Source organism: Malassezia vespertilionis, chromosome 7 (assembly GCF_029542925.1).
Source record: "Malassezia vespertilionis chromosome 7, complete sequence".
NCBI classification, from domain to species: domain Eukaryota; kingdom Fungi; phylum Basidiomycota; class Malasseziomycetes; order Malasseziales; family Malasseziaceae; genus Malassezia; species Malassezia vespertilionis.
Genome location: NC_079253.1, coordinates 231,137 through 247,487, shown reverse-complemented (window position 1 = coordinate 247,487; position 16,351 = coordinate 231,137). Strand labels below are relative to the sequence as shown.

Here is a 16,351-nt window from a genome sequence, read left to right as displayed (position 1 = left end):
CGTAAACTTCCGTGGACAGTAAGGCGGCAGCGTAGGGAGCCTTGTTGTAGGCGCGTCTTGAAGCCTGCGTGCCGTACGATAGATGCCTCAGAGAATGCAGCTGGCCAGCATCCATAGATACATACCGACCACAGCGACAGTCCATCGTAGCACCTTCGCACAGAATGCTCGCATCAGACCGCCCCAGCACCTACCGTCTTCCCGTCTTGTGCATTCTTTGGAAACGACTGCGATGCGTTCAAATCATACCCTTGCGCGGATGTGGAGATGGCGGCACTGGTAGTAAAGTATGGGTGGCGCAATGCCTCATCGGCACTGATGCGCATAGTGGGGTCAAACTGCAAGAGCTTGTCCAGCAAATCGATCGCTAATGGATGCACTTTGGGGTACAGTGTCTGGAACGGCACTTTCGGCAGGCGTGGCAGCGGCCTATACTGGATATCTGGTGAGTCATGCAGAATCCGCTTGATCGTCTGTTCGTCTGGTGTTCCCAGGATGCGAATGATCTGGTTGAGCTGGTCGGTATTGTCTCGCCCGCGGAAAAGCGGAATGCCACTGATCATTTCGGCCATGATACAGCCGGCGGACCACACGTCGATGCTCGTGGAGTACGTGCGGCTACCGAGCAGTACATCCGGTGCGCGGTACCACAGGGTAACCACCTCGTTGCTGAACGTGTTGACGGGAATCCCAAACGCGCGTGCCAGCCCAAAATCGGCGAGTTTCAGCTCGCCGCGTTTGTTGATCAACAGGTTTTGCGGTTTTAGGTCGCGGTGAAGCACACGGTTCTCGTGGCAAAACGCAGTCCCTTTCAGCAGCTGAAACATGAAACTGCGTACTGTTGCTGGATCAAGCGCGCCGCGGTTCCCATGCACGTCCATGTACCGCTTCAGGTCCTGCTCCATAAACTCAAACACAAGCATTAGTTTCGACTCCGTATGAATCACGTCGTGCAGCCGCACAACATTGACGTGTCGCAGCTCCTTCATCAGCGAGATCTCGCGGATGGCTGTGGACGGCGTGCCCTCTTCGGCATCCAAGTGAATATCCTTCAGCGCGACAATCTCGTTGGTGAGGCGCGAGCGGCCCTTGTACACGGTCGCGTACGTGCCCTCCCCTGTTTGTTAGCTTCACACGCACCACATACCGAGCTTCTCAAGTTCTGGGGTTAGTGCAGCGTGCTCGATACGTACGCACGTAGTTCATCCGTCCGGTCCTGCGTGTGGATTGCCCAAAGTGACACTGGGACGGCAAGGTCGACGCGTTGCTTAGTCATGTTTACCTTGGTCGAAAAAAAAACGTGCCCGTTTTTTGCTTCCTCCAATACCATGGCGAAGAGCAAGGCTGCGAAGCCGCCCAAGTCACGGCCCGCAGCGACCACGGCCCTGGCACAGTCTCTGCATGGCGCTTCAGACACAAATATAAGCGCGTTCAGTGCGGACGGCAGCTTGTTTGCACAGCTCTCGCAGGCCGTGGACCGTTGTCGTTTGCGCGTGCATGCAGCGCCGACGTCTGCACTTGTGGCCGATTTTTTGCTACCGGAGAGTGTCGCATGCCGTGCTATGGCATGGGTAACCGTAGGCGGTGCTGATGGCAGTGCGGACGCGAGCGCGTCCAAGAAACGCAAGGCCAAGGCGCCCGCACGCGCCGCCGAGCTAGATGTACCGCACGTCGCGCTCGGTCTTGCGAACGGCACTGTGCTGCTCTACTCGCCACAGCTTGCCAATGTAGTGCGCATCCTTGTTGCAAGCACTGCCGATGCGATGAATGCCGGCATCACGAGCCTGTCATTTGCGCATGAGCGCCGTATGCTCTGGGCATCCACGCAAAATGGCTGGGTCCAAGGATGGGCGTTGGACGATGCAAATAACGACCGCGCTCCGCCCACGCGCCACTTTTTGCCGGACACCAAGTCGCCCGTTCGTCTTGTGCAATGTGGTCCCGACTCGACTATCCTCACTGCCCACCACGCCGTGGCACTCTTTTCCACTGCCACCGAGCCGCCGGCGGAGCGTATGCATTGCACAGGCCATGCATCTCCGATTACACACCTTGCCTGGGCTGCAGACGACGCATTCCTAAGTGCCGCTGAAGGAGATCGGCACCTGTACTTTTGGCGCGCCGCCCCAAGCGACCGCGCCGTCCAAGCGCAAGGAATGCTTACACTCGACGCGCCTGCACGGCGCTTGTGTACTTGGACAGCCCCGGGCGAGGATGCTGGTCTGCTGCTTGCGATTTCCGAGCGTGGAACTGCCGACGTGTATAGATTGCCAACAAAGGATGCCGTGCCGAAAAAGGGGCTCTTGTCCATGGAGCGCGCCGCTTCTTTTTCTCTCGGCGCACACGCCGCAGAGCTGATGGATGCACACATCAATGACGATGGCACGCGAGTGTGCATTGCACGCGCACGCAAGAATGTCAAGATTGTGTTGGAAGAAGCTGCGCTGCGTGATCCAAGCGGCGCGCTGCTTTCCAATGTACTTTTTGGCGCCGCGCTGCCCACGCCGGATACAAGCGCTGACAGCACGACGCAGCGGTACACTGACACGACGGGTGCTGCCGGCGCGCGCGTAGAGCTTCCGAGCCATGCCGCCCATGCAGCTGCTCTTTTCGGTACGGAGGGCGGTCTTCTTCCCGAGCTAAAGCCGTTGGACGACAGCAGTGAAGCGATGGACGAGCCGAGCTTGGCGCAGCGGCTCAAGGCGCTCAAGGTACAGCGTGGAGAGCCTGTAGAGGAAGAGGACGATACCGAAGACGCACAGCCGTTCGTCCCGGTGGGCAGCGCGTCGCTTGCATCCTCGCTTACACAGGCACTTCATTCCGGCGATCAGGCGCTCTTGACTGCTTCCTTGGTGCACTCCGACCCCAACTTGATCCGGACGACGGTGCGTCGCATTTCGGGGCCGCTCGCCGTGCGTCTTTTGGAGAGCTGCGTGGAGCGCTTGAGCCGCGGGGGAGTGAAGAGCAAAGGCGCACTGGGCAGTGCGCGCGCGCGGGGAATTGTCGAATGGATCCATCAGGCGCTCACATGTCATACTGCGTACCTCATGTCGCTCCCCGATCTTGTCGCGCGCCTTGCGCAGCTGCACCACAGTCTGGCGGCGCGCCTTGCTTCGTACCAGCGCCTCTTGGCGCTCAAGGGGCGCTTGGAGCTTGTCATGTCCCAGATTGATATGCATATGGCGTATACACCCAATGAGGCGCCTCTTCAGGTCCAGGGCCAGAAAATGGGGAAGCGCGCACAGGCAGCGGAGCTTGCGCGGCGCCAAGACGCGGTGCATGCGCGCGAGCATGGCCAGACTTGGATCGAGCCTGAGGAAGAGGAAGAGGATATCGAGGAGATTGGGCTGGATGCTCACGATGGTATGCTTGTGGACGACGAAGCGATCTCTGTCGGCAGCGTGGATGAAGATGATCTTGATGCCGACCTCGATGAGCAGGATGAGGAGGAAGAAGAAGACGAGGAGGAGGAGGAGGAAGAAGAAGACTCTTCTTCCCTCGAAGACGACCTCCACGACGAATCCACCGATGCGGACGATAGCGACGACATTGCTAGCTCCGACGATGAGAACGAGCACACCGTCGAAGAAATGCTGGACCCTGCGTCCGAAAGCGACGAGGAAATGGAGTAGTGTGTACGTAGTAACAAGCTCCTTGATACCTCTCATAATGCACACAAAGCAAGTGCGCTACTCTAGCGTGCAATCACATCTCTTCGGCGTGGGCTTGCCGTATGTACAGTATACTACAAAGGCCGCTCCTGCCTAGGGTACAGTGGCACGCCGTGCGGGCCTAGCACTGGCGCCGGCGCCGGCGCCGGGTACGCACTCTGCACAACATCGCCTGGCGCACTTATATACGTAGCGAGCCCTCGCGCCAGCGCGCCGTTTGTCTGGTGCGGATCCCATCGTGCGGTATGACGATCGGCAATTGCGCGCGGCTTGAGCAGTGTACCCCACGTCGGTGCCTGTGTGCCGATCGCTGTGTTGGCCTTGGCGCCGTGTGTACCGCTCGGTAGTGTGCCCGCATATCCCCTGCTGAGCGGCGTGCTTGGGTGCTCGAGACTTGTACTCAGCGCAGCGATGCTCTGGTACAGCATCGGCACATTTCGCGGCGCATTCCATACCGCGCGCGGCATCACATCGCCCAGCATCTTGGCGAGCGACGTCTGCACCGCTGCAACCAGCGCTTGTTCGTACTCCTCGACAGGCCGAGGCACGGGAACGCCGTCCAGGCGCGTGCGCAGCCATTGCAGCTCCTGCAATGACGCCAAGCTTGCCCAGTTTTCCTGCAGCGCCGCGTCCGCATCGAGGATATGCATACTGTGTTCTAGCAAAGCGCGGTCCAAGCTTGGATCGAGCTCGCTTGCCTGGTCGACGAGGGAATGTAGTGCTTCGCCTGGCGCTGGTACTTGCTCGTCCAATGTGCTGTAGACTGCAGCAGCGCGCTTGGCTACGCGCGCGCCCCAACGCCTGCGCAAGAGCGACTGCATCGCATGGCAGGTCTCCCACACACGTCCGCTCTCCTCAGCGCCAAGCGTCGCGCCCTGCGTATCGTACGCAGGTGCAAACGAGGCGCAGCTGGGTCCGTAGGAGAGAAAGGTGGCGAGGCGCAGTCGGGGCGCCGGCGCCGATTCTTGGACGCGCGCGCCGCACGGCACACGCTCGCCCAGGCTCGGCGTCGCGCCGCTGTACAAGGGCGGCGCGACCTGCACAAGCTCTGCATGCGCAGTATCCAACGTACGTGCATCTTCGGTGCCGAGCTGGACGGCGTTGGTGAAATAGTCGCCCATGGGCAGCTGCATGTGCAGTGCAAATGAGCCCGTCTCTTGCATTGCGTCCTCATCAAGTCCCGATGCATGTTTTTTGTGTGCAAGCTCAAGCAGCAAGCGCTGCACAAGCAGCAGTGAGGAATGCACGGCAACATCGAGACGCGCAGCAGCGCCGTGCTTGGCCTGCACAAGGTGCTGGGTATGCATCCAGAGATCCTGGAGCGAGCAATTTTCACGCAGGCCCGCGTGCAGCGATGCAATCGGCGAGCTTTTCGCTTTCGCGTCTAGGGTGCGCGGCGCGACACTATGATGAGTGAAAACAAACGTACCATGCAAGCACCGATTGGAGTGTGGAGCGTTCGGCCTCGCTGAGAAACAGAGGTGGCTGCTTTTCACTCTTGCGTGCGACAGCGCGTCGCTTGGTGTCCGGCTCTTCCTTAGCGTCGTCGGCACTCCCGTGCGCTACTCGCGACGAGCGCCGCAGCCCCATGGTGGTCCAGAAGCGGCGCGCCGCGGCGCGCCGCGCTAGCCATGCTGACACATGCTGACACATCACTGTCAGCACGCCTGCGCCGCGCAGCGTCCGTTGCGACAGGACGATGCTGTGGCGGTCTAACGGAAGCGCTAGCATGGACGCGTCGGTGGTAACGCCGCCGCCGCCAATTCCGTTCAATGCAGGTCGATCAGCACACCCTATCCCGCCGCCGCTTTCGTTTGGATTTGGGTGCGGTAGCTCATTTGGCGGCAACGATGCATTGCAGGGGCTTGCCAGCCCTTTGCAGGCCGTATCGATGCCATGGCGTGCAACACCGCCGTTGATGCCGAGTGATGCGTGGACAAAGAGCGGAGCATTGAAACGCAGACTCAGCGGGTCTGACGTAGAGGAGCCCGAGGACGAGGAAATGGCTGCCTCTCCGCTGTTGTCCAAGCGGCGACGCGCAGGACTCCGCGCGTTTACCGATGCTTCTACCGAGTCGCAAGGGCGGAATAGCTCCTGCGCGCGACGCCGGACGAGCGGCACTGATTTGGGAAAGCTGCTAGGTACGTGTGCATTCCTTCTCACCGTAGCTTCGCTTGACAAGCCCGCTCTGTTATCCATCCTCCATGGACTTGTATCTAAAAGCGACGATGTCGCCGACACCATTTATACCCTGCTCCCGACACCGTCTTTGGACAGCGTCGCACACGCCCTCGACCAGACGGAGGCGAAAATACGCGCGGCGCTGCCCACCGCGCATGGACAACACGCACAAGTACGCGATCAGTTTGCGTGGATGCGGTTGCGTGGATGCCTCGCCGAGCTAGCATCCGAAGTGCGCAGCTTTCTTCCATTTTTTTCCATGCAGGAGCACACCCATCCCGCGACCTGCTTTAGCTTTTTGCACCTCACGACGATGCGCATGCTTCGCATCGCGCAGTTGCTCCCAGATATCGAGAGCGTGCACGCGCCCAAACCAGCCGACACGCTCGAGCGCATTTTTGCCGCGCTCTTGCCGCCAAGCGCTCTTGCGCCCGACTCGCCCGATACGCTGACGAATACCATTTTCCCTGCGCTCTTGAAAGCGTGGGAGGCCTGGCTGCGCTGCGTTAGCAACGCGGTGAACGAGCATGGGCGGATGTATGGACACGAGGTCGTCACCCAGTGGGCGCGTGACTTGGCATCGCTCTCTCTTGCCGGCGCACCGCAAGGCGAGTCGATGTGCACGACCGAGCATGCGCTGCGCCGAACGATGGACCATGCACGTGCACAGATGCATGCCGCGCTTGGGTGGATGATAGGGCCGACGCACCGGCACGCTTGGTTTGGAGCGCCATCGCTTCCTTTGGATGTAGGCAGTGCTTGATTGCTAGCGTAGCTCGGTCACATGTACAAGGAAAACGATGGGATGGCGTGCGCCGTGTACTGCGCTACTTTTCTATCAACACAGGCTCGTAGTGCGCCTGCTTGCCGCCCCCAAGTGCGGCAAGCACCGATGCGAACCCGAGACGCCCCAGCGCGGCATTATCACGGAAACGGCCATAGCTCGCATCCTCGACCTTGCGCGCGGCAGAGGAAAACACGCCGTGAAAGCGCGATTGGGTATGTGTGCCGCAGCACTCGATATGCGCTGTCTGGTCAAACCGCGTCCCAACTTGTGCGGGATCATTTCCTTCCCCAGGGCGATACACCACATGCTCCTTAACCTGGAGGTACTCGGCAAACGACAGGCTGCCGTCAGTCAAACTGCTGCGTACTTGGTGCTTTCCAATTGCATGCACGGCATGTGTGGATCGAATGTGATGACTTCGCGCACGTACGTCTCGCCCGTAATACCTAGCAGCTATGGTCAGTAGGACATAGCGTACCATTTGGATCCACCGCGGCGTCGGCTGCTCGACACTGATCAGACGCTCTGTGCGCAGTACTCCTGTATCTGGACAGAAGAATCTGTCTAGCACGTCGATCGACTGTACATGCTCTGCGTACGGATTGGGATATTTATGCCACACGGCTGCTGTCAGTGCTACAGACGACGTACCTTGCGCCGCTTGCGCAAACGTGCACGGAAAAAGAACCGAGGCCGTGAAGGTGCGGGGCATCTGCGCTCAGAGGCACCGCATCGCGGCGCACCACGATTGCTGACTAATCGACGACGACGCTACGAACGCGCTTTGCGCTGGCCGCCGCGCTTGGCGCCTTTGCGCTCGGACATGCCTGCGAGGGGGACGGTGGGAAGCGTGGAGTGCATAAGACACTCTAGAATCCGCTCCGGCGGCACGAGGGGCCCGTCAAAGTCGCGTGCATTCGGCAGGATGCTGTCATGAGTCAAGCTACAACGTACCGTAGAAAGTAGAGGAGCGCATCCGGCAGCGGCGGCACAAGGTCCTGGCGTGCCTTGCGCGGTGGCTCGGTGTGCTTTGCCTTCTTGCTGGAAGCTGCAGCGTCGGATTTTGCGCCGCGCTTCTCGCCGTCCTTCTTCGCGGGCTCGCCAGCGAGCAGGCTCTTGCGGATCTCTTCCATCGACTGGCGCCCCGCAGCATTTGGCTCGGCCTTGGCATGCTCGGGCTGCGCTTCGGGTTGCGCCTCTTCTTCGTTAGTGGTGCGCACCTCGCCTGGCACTGGCGGCACAGCGCGTGTGTAGCCCAGATCTTTGTTGCGCACAAAGTCAAGCGTCTTGTACCTGTAGCGCTCCACAGCCACATCCAAGCGCGATTCGTGGGGATACAGCTCACACAAGCGCGACTCGAGCCTTGCAATCGCGCTTGCATCCCCGTAATTGTACTCGTACTCGGACCACCGCTCCCAAATCGGCCTCGCACGCGCGGGTGGCACACTGCTCACCGTGCGCTCAAACACAGCGCGCGCATTTGTATCGTCGTTCATGGCGATAAGAAAATCGAGGTAGCGGACAACGAGTAGCTCTTCTGGGCCAAACGTGCGCAGTGCAAGCTCGAATACTTTCGTCGCAACGAGCGGCTCCTTGGAGCAGTGGTACTCGAGCAGTGCGTTTGCCTCGTATACGTGCCATGTCGCGTACGGCGCTTTGCGTGCGCGAGCAAACACTTGGCGCGCGGGGCGGATGCCTTCCGCGCGGCGTACAAGCTGCATGTACTTGATCCACGCCTGGGCCATGCCTTCTTTCCACTCGTCGAGCTCGGGGCGTGCCTGCTCCTCGAGTTTATCCTTGCGCGCGACGCGCTCCTCCTGCAGCTTGCGCTCAATATCGACAAGTTCTGCCGTCTTGTCCGTCTCGTCTTCCGGCGCAGAATCAAGCTGCTCGCGCCGCTGCCGTACACGGGCGCGCTCCGCGTCCACATCCTCGTCCACGCGCTGGCGCTGCTGCTCCAAGGCGTGGAGTCGCTGCGCAATTGCTTGCTCCAAGTATGCAACGTACGCATCCAAGCTTGTGATTGCATCTTGGTACTTGCCTTGCGCGCGGCACAGATCTGCGTACGCAAAGTGCAGCAAAAAGCTCCACGGGCACGCGTCCATTCCGTTGCGCAGCCACTGCAGCGCTTCAGCGTCGCGCTGGATCAACTGGCAGTAGATCGCGGCCATGTACCAAATCACAGCATCAAAGCGCATGTACATCACCGCTTTTCGGTAGGCTGCAAGCACGCGGAAAATAAGCGCAGACTGCTCTTCGAGCATCAGCGGATTGCTCTGCTCCCATTCGAGGTACCGTATCCACGCGCGCAGCGCTTGCCGCTCCTTGGCTGGTGTGCGCGTACCGGGCACGATCCAGCTAGGGAGCTGTGCAAGCTGCGGGCGTGCGAGGGGGTCCGTCATGCTCTTTAATTCACGCAGCACGCTGCGCGCCTGCATGTACGCCGGCGAAATCTCGCCCAAAAACTTTTTCGCAGTGATCTTGTTCAGCGTATTTTCGTACGCATCGTACTCGCGCCAAATCGCCTCGACCTGGTTCATGGGCACCACAACAGCGCGACGGAACACTCGGCGCAGCTGGTCCATCTTTTGGCCCTCCTGCCACGTCCCACGCACTTCGCGCTCGCGGATCAACTGGATATAGTCGTGCCAGATCACGCCGCTCTCGCGGTCCCAGCCAATGTACTTGAGCGCAAACTCATACGCGCCTTCAAGCACGCGCTGTGTCTGCTCACGCGGGCTGTTTTCTTCGTTGGTATACGCCGGCAATGGATTCACTCGGCGCGTGTACTGCAAGTACAGCTTCCACAGATCCATGCTGAGCGTTGTTCGGAGACACCGCACAAAGATCGCATCCACCTGCGCAAAATTAGAGTGTGCAAGCTCCATCTCTGTGTACGCTATCCACTGGGCACTCGCATTCGGAAAGTATTCAAAGAATCGGTCGTACACATCCCGCATTGCGTCTACGTCGCCCGCGTGCTGGACGTGCGCAATGAGGGCAAGCCACGGCGCACCGGCCCGTGGGCTCCGCTCCACCTCTGCCTCCAAGCACTCGCGCTCCGTGCGCGGGGCGCCAAGAGGCACTGCAGGCGCGCCGCTTCCACGCTCGGCACCGTCCATGCTGCAACCGCCAAATGCGCTCGCCACGCGGTGGAGAAGGTCACGTGCAGAAGCGCGACGCTGCGGTGCGGCGCCGCGTGCCGTATGGACGCACGCGCATTGCTTCGCGCCTCGCAGCGCGGCGTGGGCGTGCAAGATCGATGGGCATCGTATGGAAAGACGGGCGCGTTGCGATGCGCTGCGTGCGACTACGTAGTCATTAAACACGAGCATCTATGGAGTGCGCATGCCATGTCCAAAACGCACCGTACACGCGTCCAGGCAATGCTTGCGGACGAGGCCGTGCCGAGCGCCGGCGTAGAAGCACTGCAAGAAACACGCGCTGTGCCTGAAGAGGCACCTGTGCGCAAGCGCAAGGATACCGAGAGTGATACTGTAGCGTTGGAGCCCAAGCGGTCGCGCACGTCGCCGCCAGTCGATATGGAATGGGAAGAGTTCCAGCGCACAGTGCTTACTCCTTCCGCAGCACCGCCAGCCAAAGCATACGATTATGCCGTCATATCTGCGGAGCCAGAGCTTCTGCGCGATCCTGCCGCGGCAAACGAAGCACGCGAGGCCGAGGCGCCCGAGACCGAAGAGGAGCAGCGCGCACGCATGGAGCGGGCCGCACGCCAAGATATTCTCGAGCGCATCGAACTGGAGCAGCGCGCACAAGATGACGCGGACGAGCGGTGCGTCTATCGATCACTAACAACAGCGTACATGCCCTACGCGCGCGCCTTGCCAAGATCAAAGCGGCACGGGCGCAGCGCAGTGATACCCCACTTTCCACATCTCGGCCGAAAGAAACTGCTGGAAAGCGGCCCCTGCGACCTGTTAAAAAGTGCGAGCCGCCGTTGTAGAGCGCCACCATAGCATGTCTGTTGCCGAGCTCAAAGCGCAAGGAAACGCCAGTTTTGCTGCTAAAGATTACGAGAATGCGATCAAGCATTACACATCTGCCATCGATGCCGCGAACCAGTCCGGCGAAAAGGATGGCTTGCACGTCCTGTACTCGAACCGAAGTGCGTCGCATGCTGGGCTCAAGCACTGGGACGAAGCACTGAAAGACGCGGACAAGACGATTGAAGCAAATCCCAACTTTGCGAAAGGCTACGGCCGCAAAGGCAGTGCACTGCACGGTGCGCACAAATACGACGAGGCGGTTGCCGCGTACAAGCAGGGCCTCGAAAAAGTGCCAGAAGATGCAGGCCTCAAAAAAGGCCTCGCCGATGTCGAGCGTGCACAGAGCCCGTCGATGGATCCATTCGGTGCGATGTTCAAGGACCCCCAACTGTTTGCAAAGCTCGCAATGAGTCCAAAGACGAAGCCGTACCTCGACGATCCCAGCTACGTGCAAAAGTTGCAGGAGCTGCAGAGCGGCGCGGCGAATCCCATGACTGTCCTGCAGGACCAGCGCATGGTAGAGACGATGGGCGTGCTGATGGGTGTGGACATGCAAGCGTTCCAGCGCCCAGAAGACGTGCCGGACGTTGCCAAGCCAGCCGAGACACCCAAAGCCGCACCGCCAGCCGAGACGCCCGAGGAGCCGATGCCCGAGACCAACGTGGACGCGAAAGTCGATACCGGCGAAGCCAAAGCCAGGGCCGATGCCGATGCGCAAAAGAAGCTTGGCAACGAGCACTACCTCAAGCGCGACTTTGCCGCCGCCGCCGAGCACTACAAAAAAGCGTGGGAGCTGTGCAAGGACATTACCTACTTGAACAATCTCGGCGCAGTCTACTTCGAGGAAGGCAAGTATGACGAGTGCATCAAGACGTGTGAGGAGGCCGTCGAGCAAGGCCGCAGCATGCGTGCAGACTACAAGCTCGTCGCCAAAGCGTTTGGCCGTATCGGCTCTGCTTATCTCAAGAAGGACGACTTGGACAAGGCCATCTTTTACTTTGAAAAGTCGCTCACTGAGCACCGCACGCCCGACGTGCTTGAACGCTTGCGCAGCACCGAACGCGCGAAGCGCGATCGTGCGCGCGCCGCGTACATTGATCCTGCCAAGGCCGAAGAGGAGCGCACGCGCGGAAATGCCCTTTTCAAAGAGGGCGATTTCCCAGGCTCTGTACAGGCCTACACAGAGGCCATCAGGCGCAATCCAGACGATCCCCGTGGCTACACAAACCGCGCTTCGGCGTACACGAAACTCACTGCGCTGCCCGAGGCGCTCAAGGATGCAGACGAGGCGATCAAGGTGGATCCCAACTTTGTCAAGGCGTACATCCGCAAGAGCAACGTGCTGTATGCGATGAAGGAGTATACCAAGGCACTCGAGGTAACGCAACGGGCTGCCGACGTCGACAATGCGCAAGAGGGCGGCGCACAGCACCAACACGAGATCCAAGGACAGACGAGCAAATGCATGCAGGCGCTCTACTCCCAGCGCTCGACCGAGTCGGAGGAAGAGACGTTGCAGCGTGCAATGCGCGATCCGGAAGTGGCGAGTATTTTGCAGGATCCGGTCATGCAGTCGATCCTCCAGCAAGCACAGTCGGACCCTGGCGCGTTGCAGGACCACATGAAGAACACTGCAATCCGTGCCAAGATCCAAAAGCTTATTGCGGCTGGCATCATTCGTACACGTTAATGCCGTAGTATACCATGAAATTCAATAATTGGCATGCTGTGCACCGATTTGGCCTATTAGGCCGGCAGCGCTCCGATCCGTGCTCTTGTCGTTTACGTGGCGATGGCGCATGGGTGCCCGGCAAAGCGCTAGGCGCGCTGCGCCGTCTCTCCATCGCGCCAGCAGCGACACAAGGCGGCACTCTCTACAACCCATCCTTGTCTATGTAAAAACTACCAAAACTAACAAAATCCAAAATTAAGTCTGTGCATCATCTGCCTTGTTTGCTTTTCCCAAGCTCGGTACAGACAATTTCGGCACAGTGTTCCACGTGAACCAACGGCTCTCACTTTTGCGCTCCTTTTGGTTGCGCTTCGCGCGCTCCTCAGCACGCTTCAATACGTACGGCAGCTCGCGGTAAATAGTATCCACAGCGTTCCCTACGCCGTCCTCGCCACGAACAAGTCGGCCAATACGGCTCGAGCGCGCATACAACACTTCGTCGGTCGTTGCGCGACGCAGCGCCGATGTCATGCTCTCTGCCGTGAGGCTCTGCACGGCGATGCCGATTCCCATGTTCTCCACCTGCTTTGCCCAAAAGTACTGGTCGCCAAAGAAGGGGTGAATCACGGTGGGGATGCCTGCACGGACACTTGCGCCCGTCGTTCCTGCTCCGCCATGGTGGCAAGCAGCGTCAATCTTGGGGAAGACCCAGTCGTGTGCAATCGATTTAACCGTGAAGATATTCTCTGAGGGCGGCATCGGTTTCGGTTTTTCTTGTCCGCGCCCGGACCATCCCATGGAGAGGATACAGTAGACATCTGCAGTTTCTACAGCATCGCGCACGGCCCGCGACATGGCATCGGGGTCGGGAACAATAATACTTCCCCAGCCAATGTAGACAAGTTTCTTGTTGGCAGCGCGCGCCTTTTTTATAAACTCGACAATTTCGTCGCTCGGCGGCTCGTCGGGGGTTTCGAGGAACCAATAGCCAGTGATGTGTGTGTGTATGCCCCAGTCTTTTGGCTTCGGCACAACGTACTGACTGAAGTTGTACATGATCGGCACCTCTTTCAGCGCCAAATCTTCGACTGTCGTGGGCCGAATTTTGAGCGTTTTTTGGCGCCAGCGGTTGATTTGCGACGACGTTGCGCTCCAGAGCACCTGCTCGAAAAGCGTGTATGTCATGGCATTGTACTGTCCGCCGGAATGGCTCTTTGGCACGGCAAATGCCTGAGGATACGCGCGCGTTTGTGTCCAGGGCATGGTGAATGCGTGGTACAATGGCACAGCAAGCGCATCGGCAATGTGCGGCCCGGCCATGACGCTGGGGCTCTCAATGATCAGGTCGGTGCCTTGGCAGGCTTCCCAGCTGGACTGCAAAAGGCCGTCAAACCACGGGCGGAAGTGCGCGATGCCGGCACGGATGAAGTTGAGGGAAAACGTGCCATTCTCAATGACCATGCTCATCAGCTTGGACGGATCGCCACCCATCTCCCTAAACTCGTCCACGCCGTGCTCTTCGACAAACTCGCGGAATTCGGGGTGGGTTGCAATTCGGACCCTGTGGCCCAGCGCTTGCAAACGCTTGGCCAAAACCACATAGGGCTGAACATCGCCGCGCGAGCCGATCGTGAGCATGGTAATGTGCAGTGGCTTGATGCTGATGTCGGGCATCGTTTCAGTGTGCCGCGGAGGATCCATCGCAGTCGCAAGTTCGCGCTCTCCCTCAATCCTGTACAGCTGCGCCTGGAGCTCGCCGTAGCACTTGTCCCTGGCGTGCCGCGTGGGAAAGTCAAAGAACTGTTCTTCCGTACCGCGGAGGACCAAGACAAGCCCGCCGCCAAAAAGGTTCAATGCGGTGGTCTTGGTAACACTGACAATATCGCTCATCGAAAGAAAGATGCGCGTGCCGCTCGTCACCTCGGATACCAACCTGTTTGCGCGGAATGCAAAGTGATGCTTGCTCAAAAAGATGCGGCCTGGCGTAGGAAGCACACGGCCATGCGCAGCGCCTACCGAAGTCCGCACATGTTCTGCTTCCGAGACAGGGAAGTACTTGACAAACTGTCTTTGCCGGAGGCCCGGGCGCTTCTCTTGATCATCGTCGTCGTCGTCGTCGTCGGAAGAACTCGCGTCATCGTCGGCAGCGCGCGAGTTTTTATGCAGGTGCAGCTTGCTCATAATGCCGTCGAGTTTGGTCGATGAGCCTGGGAGCGTAAAAGAGGGCGTAATCGCGTTGAAGAACGACTTGCTCTTGTCCTGCGATGAAAACGAGTGCACACTTTCGTCGTCAGTGGGCTCGGGCGCCTGCTCCTGATCGGTCCAAATGATGTTGGGCACGCGTCCGTGGCCCGTGTTTGCTGCAATCAATGCCTGCAGTTTGCTCTTCTCCACCTCGACGCCCACCTCTTTTGACCATGCCCAAGGCGCGAAAGGAAGCAAGTCAAGCCCAGGGAGTGTGTGGGGCGCTTCGGGGCCCTGCAGCTTCGTGATGAGGCTCGCCATGAGCTTTATGATAGCGTATTGATCATCGATATCCGCAAAGTAAAAGTCGACCCAGGTCGAAGGACCGTCCTCCACAGTGAGGGCTCGGATGCCCAAGAGGCTCGCTTCGAGCGATTCGGACTTGTCGCAAACTACGTCGATGATGCGCTCGAGGGGAATGCCGACACTGCCGTGCTGAAAGTCGCCAACTGTCTTGGCCGGCAGCTCCCCTGCATTCTCAAAGTTGCTCTTAACTTTTTCCAGAAGTTCGGCCCACTTGTTGCGCTCCGCTTCGTCTTCAAAGATGAACGTGTCGTGGTGGTTGCGTACGTGGAGCACAAGATGTGTCGGGCGCGACACATCTTTTTCTATCTGCTTGATGCGGAGCACATCAATGTATCCGCGCAAGAACTGTGTTTTTTCCGGCTCGTCGTACCAGCATAGGTACTGTGTGTGCAGCACGAGCCACAATTTCTGAGAATGGTGCGGGAGCAACGATTTCTTGCGGGTCCAAGAAGAGAAAGACATTTCGGGGATGGAAGATGCCTCCTTATTCCATGCTGCAAAGCACAGGTAGGTTTCTGTAAAGACAAGTCGTGCGGGGATGAGTGCGTCACGCAAAACTCGGCACGTCTGCGAGTGCACAATCCGCTCTCCGCGCGGGAGCACGACCGCAGGGAGCGGTGTAAATGAATTAGCGGATGTGTCGCTCGACTGCGCGGAATTGTTTCCAAGCGATTGCAGAAAGTTGAGCATGGTAGTGCGGTGGAACGAGCATTCGAGGCAACCCTAATTTTGGATTCCGACCGCATTGGGCATGGGAAGCCACGTGACTATATTTTGGATCTTGCCCTTTTTCGCGATGGCCGGCGGAGGAGCGCGAGGCCGTGGGGGCTCGCGAAGTGGTGCGCTGGGCATGTTCCAATCGAGTGGCGTTGTATATAGAGAAGATGCGACAGAGGATAGTGCAGGCTCCGAGCCTGTGTTTGAAGCGCCGCGTGCGGATGAGCTCGATATTGCACGCACGCAGCTGCACATCCTTCGGAGCCAACCGAGCTCGCCGTACTGGGCGAGAATGCCGTCATTAAATGCAGACGAGCAGGATCTGCCGCGGTACACGGATCGGTATCATCCTGACCGACATGCGCATGCATCGACGGCCTCGCTTCTGCACCATGCGCCCCTGCACAAAGCCATCTTTCCCCCGCAGCTCTTTGCAAGCTTCACCAGCACAGAAACGAAGCGCATGCGGCCCGTGCGGCGCATGCGGCGCAACTCTGCTGCCCAAATTGACTGGGATAATCTGCATATGGAAGAAAAAGGGACGGGTGAAGGCGAGGAAGAAGCTGCGTCCGAGTCCGATAAAGAGGAGCTTGGCGAGTACGAGGATGAGGATGAGGATGATTATGCACAAAACTACTTTGACAACGGGGAAGATGATGTGGATGGCGATGATGGCAATGGCGAGGAGGCTGCATTTGATTAGGTAGATGTGGTCGTGCGTGTAGACTAGCATTAGGGTGTGTCCATCTCGTTTACAGTCTATGCC

General features: G+C 59.1%; 8 protein-coding genes across 8 annotated transcripts; 4 read left to right on the top strand and 4 right to left on the bottom strand.

Annotated features, from left to right (window-relative positions):
• Positions 1-173: 173 nt before the first annotated feature.
• On the bottom strand, positions 174-1,206 carry MVES1_003409 (uncharacterized protein; the record flags this gene model as incomplete). The annotated part of the gene is made up of 3 exons (XM_056208226.1): positions 174-1,117; positions 1,148-1,162; positions 1,194-1,206. 3 exons carry the CDS (start codon positions 1,204-1,206, stop codon positions 174-176), a joined length of 972 nt encoding a protein of 323 aa, XP_056064201.1.
• Positions 1,207-1,328: 122 nt separating this feature from the next.
• UTP5 (Small subunit (SSU) processome component) lies at positions 1,329-3,632 on the top strand (the record flags this gene model as incomplete). The annotated part of the gene is made up of 1 exon (XM_056208225.1): positions 1,329-3,632. The coding sequence occupies one exon, from the start codon at positions 1,329-1,331 to the stop codon at positions 3,630-3,632; it is 2,304 nt and encodes a 767-aa protein (XP_056064200.1).
• A 113-nt stretch (positions 3,633-3,745) lies between these two features.
• On the bottom strand, positions 3,746-5,261 carry MVES1_003407 (uncharacterized protein; the record flags this gene model as incomplete). The annotated part of the gene is made up of 2 exons (XM_056208224.1): positions 3,746-5,075; positions 5,101-5,261. 2 exons carry the CDS (start codon positions 5,259-5,261, stop codon positions 3,746-3,748), a joined length of 1,491 nt encoding a protein of 496 aa, XP_056064199.1.
• A 139-nt stretch (positions 5,262-5,400) lies between these two features.
• Positions 5,401-6,615, top strand: MVES1_003406 (uncharacterized protein; the record flags this gene model as incomplete). Its single annotated transcript, XM_056208223.1, has 1 exon — positions 5,401-6,615. The coding sequence occupies one exon, from the start codon at positions 5,401-5,403 to the stop codon at positions 6,613-6,615; it is 1,215 nt and encodes a 404-aa protein (XP_056064198.1).
• Positions 6,616-6,679: 64 nt separating this feature from the next.
• Positions 6,680-9,761, bottom strand: RNA14 (mRNA 3'-end-processing protein rna14; the record flags this gene model as incomplete). The annotated part of the gene is made up of 5 exons (XM_056208222.1): positions 6,680-6,980; positions 7,070-7,092; positions 7,118-7,185; positions 7,419-7,567; positions 7,594-9,761. 5 exons carry the CDS (start codon positions 9,759-9,761, stop codon positions 6,680-6,682), a joined length of 2,709 nt encoding a protein of 902 aa, XP_056064197.1.
• A 231-nt stretch (positions 9,762-9,992) lies between these two features.
• Positions 9,993-12,336, top strand: STI1 (Hsp90 cochaperone; the record flags this gene model as incomplete). The annotated part of the gene is made up of 2 exons (XM_056208221.1): positions 9,993-10,432; positions 10,617-12,336. 2 exons carry the CDS (start codon positions 9,993-9,995, stop codon positions 12,334-12,336), a joined length of 2,160 nt encoding a protein of 719 aa, XP_056064196.1.
• A 237-nt stretch (positions 12,337-12,573) lies between these two features.
• Positions 12,574-15,558, bottom strand: ATG26 (sterol 3beta-glucosyltransferase; the record flags this gene model as incomplete). Its single annotated transcript, XM_056208220.1, has 1 exon — positions 12,574-15,558. The coding sequence occupies one exon, from the start codon at positions 15,556-15,558 to the stop codon at positions 12,574-12,576; it is 2,985 nt and encodes a 994-aa protein (XP_056064195.1).
• Positions 15,559-15,664: 106 nt separating this feature from the next.
• On the top strand, positions 15,665-16,288 carry MVES1_003402 (uncharacterized protein; the record flags this gene model as incomplete). Its single annotated transcript, XM_056208219.1, has 1 exon — positions 15,665-16,288. One exon carries the CDS (start codon positions 15,665-15,667, stop codon positions 16,286-16,288), a length of 624 nt encoding a protein of 207 aa, XP_056064194.1.
• Positions 16,289-16,351: the final 63 nt, after the last annotated feature.